The sequence below is a fragment of the Halyomorpha halys genome, unplaced genomic scaffold (assembly GCF_000696795.3).
Source record: "Halyomorpha halys isolate HHAL.00 unplaced genomic scaffold, Hhal_1.1 Scaffold1889.1, whole genome shotgun sequence".
NCBI lineage: Eukaryota > Metazoa > Arthropoda > Insecta > Hemiptera > Pentatomidae > Halyomorpha > Halyomorpha halys.
The window spans coordinates 36778-47581 of NW_027111391.1; the positions used below are offsets into that span (position 1 = coordinate 36778).

Genomic DNA, 10804 nt, shown 5'->3' on the forward strand with positions numbered 1-10804 from the left:
AAAAAAAAAAAAACGTCCGCAGTGCCCGCCCCGCTGACATTAGTGCAAGATGGCCCAGGCCTTGGGAATAGCTCAAGCCGCAAGCCTGCCACCAGACTCTGACGATGAAACTGGGTCTCCACCGGTCGCCGGTCCATCAAAGGCAGCAGGCCCCATAACACGGGCTAATGCAAACACAGGCAATTAAAAAAAATACACACTTGTAGCTCGAAGGAAGGGGACAAAGAAGGCGAAGACCACTATGCCACAATTAGAGAAGACGGATCCTGACCTTGTCGATGGTTCTTCATCATCCATTCTGGATTCCTGTTCCCGGGCGCTTGTGTCTATAAGTTTCTGAGCACATTCTACGAAGGAGTGTTTTCTCGGCATTTCCTCCTTCTTCCCCAACTCTTTTGCCAACTGAATCGCTACGAACGGAAGTTTCTTTTGCGGAAGCCCACGACACAACACTGGAGTAGATAAAAGTACGTACGGCAACCGCCGAAGACTTGAGGAAGGCCGTTTCTGATCTTGAACGATTTACCGGGGAAAAGGGAGGGAGACCTGAGCCACTTCATAAAAGGGGGTGACAAACTTATAAGCCGAATTGAAGCACGTTTATTGAAAATCTACTCGATATTGAAGATGCAGAGGATACGAGTTCATCGTCGAGGAGTCGGAGAAGAATCCCTTGGGCATCCCGTACAGGGTAGCGCTGGGCAAGGTGAAGCCGATACAAATGGGGATGCCATCAAAGTTGTAGGGGCCCAGGTAACCACCCTGGAAGAAACTGCGAAGATGTATATTGACTATACATACCCCAGGGATGATCCGTCCCAAGACAGTGCAGAGGAGAGTATGGTGAGACGCACCACGTCATACCCACCAGGTACCGACCTATGCCCACCGTGGGACTTATGGGATCTACGTCTTGCCGTGAACAGGCAGAAGATTGGGAGGACTCCGGGACTTGACTCCTTGGACGCTGTAATCCTCAGGAACAGTGCCCCATAAATCGAGGAGGAGCTGTTGCAGATCTTCAACGAGTGCTTGGATAAGGGGTACTTTCCGAGCAGGTGGACGATTGCAGACTTGAGATTGCTCTACAAAGGGGGAGGCAAGGATAATGAATCGCCGAAGGCCTATCGGCCCATATGCCTCCTGTGGCAAGGAAACAACAGCGCTGCCGAGAGTGCATGAGGATGTAGAAGGGAGGGCGGAGAAATATGTCTTAATGATACTCTTCGACATCCCCAGCAACTTATACTCTCTCGTGAGTAGTTACCTTAGAAACAGGAATGTGAAGATCAGGGGTCACTATTCAGAGGTCAAGAGAAGGACCGAGATAGGCTGCCAGCAGGGTTCGGTTCTCGGCCCGGCCCTTTGGAAGTTGGTGTTCGATGAGTTGTTAGGGGAACTAAAAGATAGAGGGATACTTTTCATTCGACGACCTGGCAGTCATCGTGGCCGGTAATCTGGCTCTGCTATTCTTGCTATTGAAGAACGAAGCGGAGAGATTTGCCAGTCTGGTTGGAGAGTGGTGCGTGAGGAGAAGGTTGAGTATGACAGCAGCTAAGACTCAGGCAATACTCCTAAAAGGCTTTACGGATAGGGCTTACCCTATCACTCTGGACATACAGGGAGAGAAGGTGAGGCCGGGTGAGGAGGTGACATACCCCGGAGGCTTCGACGCCACCCCTCACCTGGTATACCTGAGGGAAAGGGTGACTGTATCACTTAACGGGCTGAGCAGTATAGGGGTGCTTTCTGGGGCCTCAGGTACCCCGCTACGATTACTATTTACAAAGGAGTGGTCTTGGGTATTCTGAGGTACGCATCCCTGTGTGGAGTCGAACCCTCACGCGGGAGCAGAAGCAAAGACTGGCCCCTACGCAACGACAGGCTCTGCGGAGGGTCACGAAGGCGTATAGGACGCTGTCGCATGAGGCGGTGGAGGTGCTGGCCAGAGCAATGCCCCTGGACCTCATCCTCAAGGAGGATGCTACGGACTATGATGTGAAGAGGCAGAGGCTGAGAGTGCTACCGGCGAGACTCCGGGAGAGGATCGGCGAGACCCCGAACCTTTAGAAGAAGTTCCCGCGGGAAGACTAGTGAAAAGGGTGCGACGCTTAGGAAATTTTCCCCACCGTCCACTCAAGATTGAGAGCAGGTTGGGTCATCCCAGACTATTGGGTCTCGCAGATCCTGGCGGGACACGGAGGATTCCGTGGAAAGTTGCAAACCTTCGGAAAGAACATCGACCCCCGGTGCCCAACGTGTGGGGTTCCAGAAACGGCAGGGCATGTGGTATTGGACTGCACCGTGATGGAAGGACACCGTGCCAGGTTAACGAGGAAAACCGGGATCTTCACCTTTGCCGAGTCGGACTTCCCTAGTCTGATGGAGGAGGAGAACTACCCGTTCTTCAGGGAATTCATCTACGGGTGGAGGGAGGTAGTAGGGCCAACGAATTTTACATTGGGAATGGCTCGGCCGCCCGTGGTAGGCGAGCCACCAATGGAAGATAACGAAGATGACAGCGAAGAAGCAGGATGAGACCAGGAGGGCTGGACTAGGCTGCGTACTGGAGGTGTAAACCCGTCGGATGCCGACTAGGCGTGTTGGACGTACCTGACGGATGCTGACAGATGAGGTGTAGCCCCATCTTAAGGCACTCAACCGAGTGCTGGGCTGCACCATGTTAATTTAAAAAAATTAAATGGTTCCCCCATTAATCATGTATATATTTATGAAAATAAAGATTTAAAAAAAAAAAAAGTTTATTGGCAGCAGTTGCATGCGCAATCCTAACGCACTACCCCACTGTTGCCGAAGGGAGGGGAAACAAAAAAAAAAAAAAAGAAAAAAAACAGATGCAGGACATTAAAAGTTAAAATCAGCGGTCGTCAGAGTAAAGAGGAACATCCTCAATCTGATTCAGGCGGACGAAGAGACCTCTTGGAGAGCTATTAAGGAAAGATTAAAGAAGGCATTTCCAAAGGAGGAGGACGGTGGGCTCCAAAGGAGGACATATTGATGATGAGATGAGAGAGTCTAAAAAACCAAAACAGTCATGTGGGCAGTATGCCGCGGAACTCCTGGCACGTTACAACAGAATCGCAGATGAACTCATTGATATGATGAAAACAATCCAGATACAGGGTCGAATGCAATTCCTGTCTATGGTATTAAAAATTCAATTGGTAAAAGAGTTGGGAAAGAAGGAGGGATTTCTAGTTCTATCTTTAATTTAAACTGATAAACTAAAAGATAATATTGTATATATGTACAAATAGTTAAACGTAAAAATTGGGTTGCGGTCAAAAGAGAAACAAAAATAGTTTACAACTAGACGTTTCGCTCCAATTTGCAGAGCTTCATTAGGACTAAAAAGATACCAAAAAAAAAGAAAACTTAGAATTTTACAACAATAAGATAATTTAAGCTAGGATAAATATTATGTAAAAATAACATATAAATAAAAGGAAGGAAGACATAAAATAGTATCAGTATAAAATAAACTTGAATAAACAATGATAAGTAACAATGGCAAGAGTAAACATTTTTTTTTTAATACGTAAAATAAAAAAGAAGAAAGTAGAGATTAAATAAACGTCTTGAAAGAATAATTATAAAAAAAATAAAAATAAAAGTAATGATATTAAAATGATAATAAATGAGCAAAGAACAAGTCAGGACAACCTACCTGTTCTAAGCGAACGGTTGAACAGAAGGCAACAAAGAAGCGGAAGCGTGGATGAGTGGGGAGGAGGTAGCCAGCCGTTTAACGACTATATTTCTATTTCAAATACGTCGCGTATACATACAGGAAGTAGTCATAAAGATATGACGAAAAATGAATAATGATAAGAGAAAGATACAGAAATATGATAATAATAACCATAATAATTTTTAATTTAGGAATAACTAAGTAAAATTAGAATGACACATATCGTTACTAATAATACGAGATTATACTGAAGTAAATATTTTAGTTATTATATTATAGTTAAAAGAAACATGAGAAATACCAGTTTACCAAAAACAAGACAAAGTAAATGTGAAAGTTAATAAAACATAGATGAATAAATATAAGTAAATGCAGCGATGGATAATAAAAGGGAGAAAGAGATAACAAACAGGAGAAAAAACAAAAGTATAATAGAAAAATGTTTGGTGATGATAATAAAATTAGTGGAAAAATTATTTAGTCTTAATTAAGTTTAATATATGGCTGTATGTATGCGAGATACATTCCAGATGAGTCTCTTTTGGTAATTTGGAACAGTGGCTAAAATAGTGGTATAAGTAAAAATCAAAAGCATGATTAAGTGTAAGGGCATGTTCAGAAAGTTTGGAAGCGGCTGAGTTGTGGGAAGTTATAGATAATTTATGTTGAGAGATATGTGATCTGAGGTGGTTCTTAGTTTCACCTATATATGAATAATTACAGTTGGGGGAGGAGCAAGGAATCCGGTATACAACGTTAGAGCGGTATTGGAGTGGAATAGGATCCTTGGTATTAGTAAAAAAGTAAGATAGATAGGTGGATGTAGAGAATTTGGGGAAGGAAAAGTAGGCGTAGAACGGTTCAATTTACTTTGTTTTGTTTTTTGTAAACTTTTATTTCACATGTTTTTATTAACTTATTTCACTTATCATTATCATCACCTATACGGTTAACATTCCATCACATTTTTTCACTTATTTCTATACTTTATTACTTATTTTTAATCTTTTTATGTACTTTTTTTTACATCTCACCTTGTACTTTTATATATATTTTATTTTATTTTGTAAACTTTCACTTCCGATTTTAAATTACCTTATTTCACTTTATAATATTCATGTTACTCCTGTTATCTTTACTATTACTATTATCAGTGTAGATAAATGATTATTTTCAAGATATATAAATACTGCAGTTGTTATCATTGTTTAATTATTTTTCTTACTTATTTTTTTGTAATTTTTTTTTTGTTAATACTACTCTTAATTTACTTTTACTTATTATTAGTTACTTCTTTTACAATCATTATTATATCCTATATTGTATTAACTACCCTACTATATTTACTTCAGTATAATCTCGTATTAATAGTAACGATATGTGTCATTCTAATTTTACTTTGTTCCTAAATTAAAAATTATTATAGTTATTATTATTATCATATTTCTGTATCTTTCTCTTATCATTATTCATTTTTCGTCATATCTTTATGACTAGTTCCTGTATGTATTTGAAATAGAAATATAGCCGTTAAACGGTTGGCTACCTCCTCCCCACTCCTCCACGCTTTCGCTTCATTGTTGCCTTCTGTTCAACCGTTCGCTTTGAACAGGTAGGTTGTCCTGACTTGTTCTTTGCTCATTTATTATCATTTTAATATCATTATTATTATTATTTTATTTATAATTATTCTTTCAAGACGTTTATTTAATCTCTACTTTCTTCTTTTTTATTTTACGTATTTAAAAAAAAAAAAATGTTTACTCTTGCCATTATTACTTATCATTGTTTATTCAAGTTTATTTTATTCTGATACTATTTTATGTCTTCCTTCCTTTTATTTATATGTAATTTCTTATCACTTTATTTTTACATAATATTTATCCTAGCTTAAATTACCTAATTGTATCTTATTGTTGTAATATTCTCAGTTTTCTTTTTTGTTGTATCTTTTTAGCCCTGATGAAGCCCTGCAAAGTGGGGCGAAACGTCGGAAAATAAATAGTTGTAAACTATTTTTGTTTCTCTTTTGACCGCAACCCTGACCATCTTCTTATATATAAAAGATAATATTATTGTATACAAATCCAAGTACGGGATTCATTTTAACTTTTCTTATGTCTGACATATGGCTATGTCTATGTATTTCCAGGTCAATCGATTAATTTCAGAGATGCTGAAATAAAATAATAATCGATATTACGATAACGCACTTGCGTATCGATTTATTTCAACTTTTCGGATTTCTAACATATAGGGATCCCTTTTTATGTTTTTGGAGGTGCTGAAAACGAAAATAAAATCGATGTTGTGATTTCGCTCTTGCAAATGGATTTATTTTAACTTTTCAGATCTCTAACATATTGTGGTCTCTTTTTAAGTTTTCGGAGGTACTGAAAACGAAAATAAAATCGATTTTGTGATCTGGCGCTTTTGAATCGATATAATTCTTAGGATTTCTGAAATATTGTGGACCCCTTATATGTTTTGAAAGTTAGTATAGTTTTCTTCATTTTCTACACATCGAAACAGTTATAAACATACACACATATGTTCGAAACTCGAATAAAATAATATCGATTCACAAGAGCGCGATCACAAAATCGATATTATTTTCATTTCCTGCAACCCTGACAACATATAAGGACCCCACTATGTTAGAAATCCTGGATAAAATTCACAAGAAATTTAAGAGAAGAATGGAGGGAGCTGTAATAGGAAAGTGGAGGTTTAGAAATATATTAATACAGGCATATCTCTTCGCAGACAATATTGTTATGGTCTTGGAAGAAATAGTAAAACTTTTGTGGGCAAATAGAGCTTAGGAAATGAATAGCAATCAACTCACTCATTCTTTTTTGTAACGATGAGGAGCGGGAGGACTGCTCATGTCTAGGTACAATGGTTAACAGCATTCCTACCACAGCTGAGGAAGAGTTCAACATAATTTTAAAAGCTAGTAAAATATATTATCACATTTGCAAGATTAAGAAATCGCCAGGTCAAAAACCACATTTTAAAATTATTTATTCTTTACTGTATGAACCTAAGAGTTGGATAACGTTAAACAGAAATATGAGTCATAGATATGAAATGTATCTACTGTGTGGCAGACAAAACATGAAGAAACTGTTCTTAAAATGTATAATATATATAATATATAGGGGAATTAGTTGATAAAATGAAATAAGGGTTGTAAAATGGAAGGGAAAGAAAAAAAAGGAATAAATTGAAAAACTTGTGTTTAGTTTGTAGACTGGTATTAATTGTAAAAGAATACTGTGGAAAAAAAATGTTATCTTTCTATTATATTATATCATATAAAAATATGTAATTTATATATGTCCGATCACGGATTGATCAGTATGCTGTGTAATGTAGCAACCCGATGTATTTGGGTAGCATGAATGAATAAATTTGTTTCTCTCTATATTTAGTATAAACATGTATAAAGACACATATTTATATAACATGATAAATAGAAAACATTTCAGTAGGCGTTGAAAATTAATTAAAACAGTCCTACCTTCTAGAGTTTGAAAGATCATAAAACATAGCCAAAAATTGGTTAATTGGTCTTTTAATAACTTTTTGTGGTTTTTTTCTTCCTAGTTTTTTCATAGCAGTATAGTAGTGTTTCTGACTTTCAGTCAAAAACATTTCTAAAACACCACCTTCGTACTACAAAAGAAGAAAATAAAATTTAAGTACGATGTTGATAGTTGATTCAACAGGTGTAAAATTAATAACTCCTGATACAAAAAAGTAATGTTCTTACCTTCTTTTTTAGCATATTGAAGTTATCAATGATTACTCCAATAAATAAATTTAGTGTAAAAAATGATCCACAGACAATAAATATTACAAAATAAAAATATGCATAAAGATTGGCTTCGTACTGTGGCTGCTCATCTACACCAGTTGCATCAACTGCATCAGCCATTACTTCCATCCAACCTTCAAAGGTTGCCTAAATAAAATTGCAAAAGCAACAAATGTTATACAATAAATCTTAGCAACTTATCTACACTGTTCTGCAAAAAAAACTCATTTCTTAATTTCAAATGCAAAGTTAACAAATGTACATTCTCCTTAAATGAATTTCATGTTTAAATCTCATTTCTTTTAATTTTTTTTACAATGAATTACAGAGATATAACCTAAAATTTATGACATTTCTAAATCCCAATCTGAAGACAAAAAAAATCTAGAAGGTTACTGCTCGAAGAGTAACTTCATTTTACTCACATTAATTCATCAAACGAGGAGATAAAATTTTAATTGAAACTTATTTTTATTATGAAAAAAAAATCTTTTACGAATGACTTGGAGCTACTAATATAAACCTTTATTCATAAGAACCTATATAGACTACTTCTAGAAGCTACTGCCAAAGCTGTGTAGAGGAATGAGGACCGTTGTAATGCATCCTGACTCAACCTAGCAGCCAAGATGTTCACTACAATAGATTCAACCAACTAGGGCCCATTCGTAGCCGAGGAAGTTAAGGCATCACCTTAGCAACCTCTCAACTACAGCAGAGCCAATTCGAATCAAGACTGGGGAATTGATTTTTTTTTTGTAGCGGTCCCACGGAATGAAAACTTGAGCCCCAATTCTTGTTTGAATAAATTGGTTGTCTGTATATTACCCTTCAGAGCGTAACCGAGGGCGAATACCCTCTCTGTCATTTAGAAACGATCCATAACAAACACGTACAGAACTTTTACACTCTCAACTGTAAACGAAGACCTTACACAATGTGTACACAAAATCACTTACACAAAGTGAATACCTTTAGGACTTGCCATCTCCTGCATGACCGTAGGTGTATATGGAGTTTAGTTTCCATCCTGCAATCCTTCTTCCTAATAAACTTCAGTCTAGCTGAAGTAACCTTTTTGAATACGTATCGTTTGAGGTCTTCTTATGTTAATGCACCACACCTCTTAAAGTGGTGCCTAAACCTAACGTAGACATGCGTCGACAAACCTATTAGCAGTTGAGGTTCCATTTTAGCACTGCAGAGGAACAGGTAATGGAATTTCTGCTTATTGAAAATTTATATAAAATGCTTGGATTCTAGATAGAAAGTTTTAATAGTCAGTTCTATATTACTTAATGTTCGATGCCGATTGACCATGATAAAATAATCTTACCATTCGGCCAAAACTAAATATCATCTCTTCAAGGCACATGGAACACAAAAACACTTTAAATAGATTGTTTTATAAATTACCTTAACCGATCCCTTATAAAAATTAGTTTAATTCAATGTTTTGTCTAAACTGACATACAGTGGTGCAGTGGGGCGGCAACGCATGGGAACGGCGTTCCCACTCTGCTTTTTCCATAAATCCTATATATTAATAGGCGGCTGAATAAGTTATATATCTGTATTGTATATATGTCCAATGATGGATTGATTGATTTGCTGTGTATTGTAGCAACTTAATGTAATTGGGCAGGATGGCTAAATAAAGCGTTTTTCTCTCAACAGTGGCTGAATGGGTTTCAACGATTTTAAATAGCTGTTAAATAAATAATTTGTTACGGGACGTGACATTCTAAATCGCCCGGTGTTATTTAATTATTAGAAGATGGTAAGCGTTCCCACACTGGAAAATTTAGGACTACAGTACTGGACATATACACATTATTTTTATTGTATTACAACTTGGGAAGGCAATCTATGTTTGTATATTATCTATGTTTGTAAATTAATATTTTCTAATGTTAATATGGTTTCTTAATATATTTTTTTTTTTCGGGTAGTGGGGCTATCAACCCAGACTACGTACCCTAGTCTGCTGGTGGGGCTATCAACCCAGCCACCTTTGTGACTGCAGACAGACCTAGGCTATAAATTGGTGTCCCAACATCCTCTTTCAGCGCCTACTCCCCTTTGCAGAAAAGAGCTTAGGTCCTTACTAGTGTGGTTTTCGGAAAGGACGATCTACAACTGACCAATTATTCTGCTTACGCATCATGCTTGAGAAAGGACGCGAACACGGGATTAAAACGCACCACCTATTTGTTGACTTCAAAACAGAATATGACAGCATTCATAGGGGACAGTTTTACAAGGAAATGAGAGAATTCAATATCCCTGAGAAGTTAATTAGAATGGTTAAACTCACCATGAGAGAGGTGAGATGCATGGGGCAGATTGGGGGAGCAAGATCTGATGAATTTGTCTCAGGAAGAGGACTGAAGTAGGGGGATGCATTGGCCTGCCTCCTCTTTGATTTAGCTCTTGAAAAGGCCATTGGAGAATCTGGAATTCAAGTGGCCGGAACAATATTCAACATTGTTGGACGCTCTTTCCAAGCTGTCTCTGATGGAATTATGAAATTAGCTGAAGCAGCAAGAAAAATGGGGCTTGAAGTGAATGCAGTAAAGAACAAATACCTGGTCACAGAGGAAATCAGGATCAGAGAATATACATTTGGAAAAGTCCCCAAGTTTGTGTATCTTGGATCGCTCATAACCCAAGACAATGTTGTAGACTCCGAAATTAAACGAAGAGTCCTATGTGCCAACCGCTGTTATTATAGTCTCAGTCCCTATTTTGGGAGCCGTGCCTTGTCTAAGAACACGATTTATTTGTATTAAACAACTATTCGGCCAATTCTTCGGTATGGCTTGTAAACGTGGACTATATTCAAGGCTGGTGAGCACAACTTAATGGTCTTGGAGAGGAAGATTCTCCGTAAAATATTTGGAGCTGTCAAGGTTGACCAAATATGGGGATGTCGAACAAACCAGGAGCTCAAAGTTTTATGTAAGAAACCAGTCGTTGTCCAGTTCGTGAGGCTCAAAAGATAGAGGTGGGCAGGGCATGTTGCTCGGATGGCTGAGAGTGATCTGCCAAGAAAAATAGTGACAGAGGTACTACATGGAGCAAGACGCAGAGGAAGACCACGCCTTCGATGGAGTGATGGTGTGAGTGGTAATGCCAGGACCATGATTAGAGTGAGGATGGCGGCCGCACAAGATGTGAAGCCGAAGTAGTAGTAGTAGTAGTAGTAGTAGTAGTAGTAGTAGTAGTAGTAGTAGTAGTAGTAGTAGTAGTAGTAGTAGTAGTAGTAG

At 37.9% G+C, this 10804-nt stretch overlaps 1 protein-coding gene across 1 annotated transcript in view; it reads right to left on the reverse strand.

The window, feature by feature from the left end:
• Positions 1-10804, reverse strand: part of NaCP60E (Na channel protein 60E) — a gene marked incomplete at its 5' end in the record, with an annotated part of 101600 nt that overhangs the window by 24744 nt on the left and 66052 nt on the right. The window contains 2 exon segments of the mRNA XM_067049393.1: positions 7239-7393; positions 7491-7682. Coding sequence (XP_066905494.1) covers positions 7239-7393; positions 7491-7682 — 347 coding nt within the window.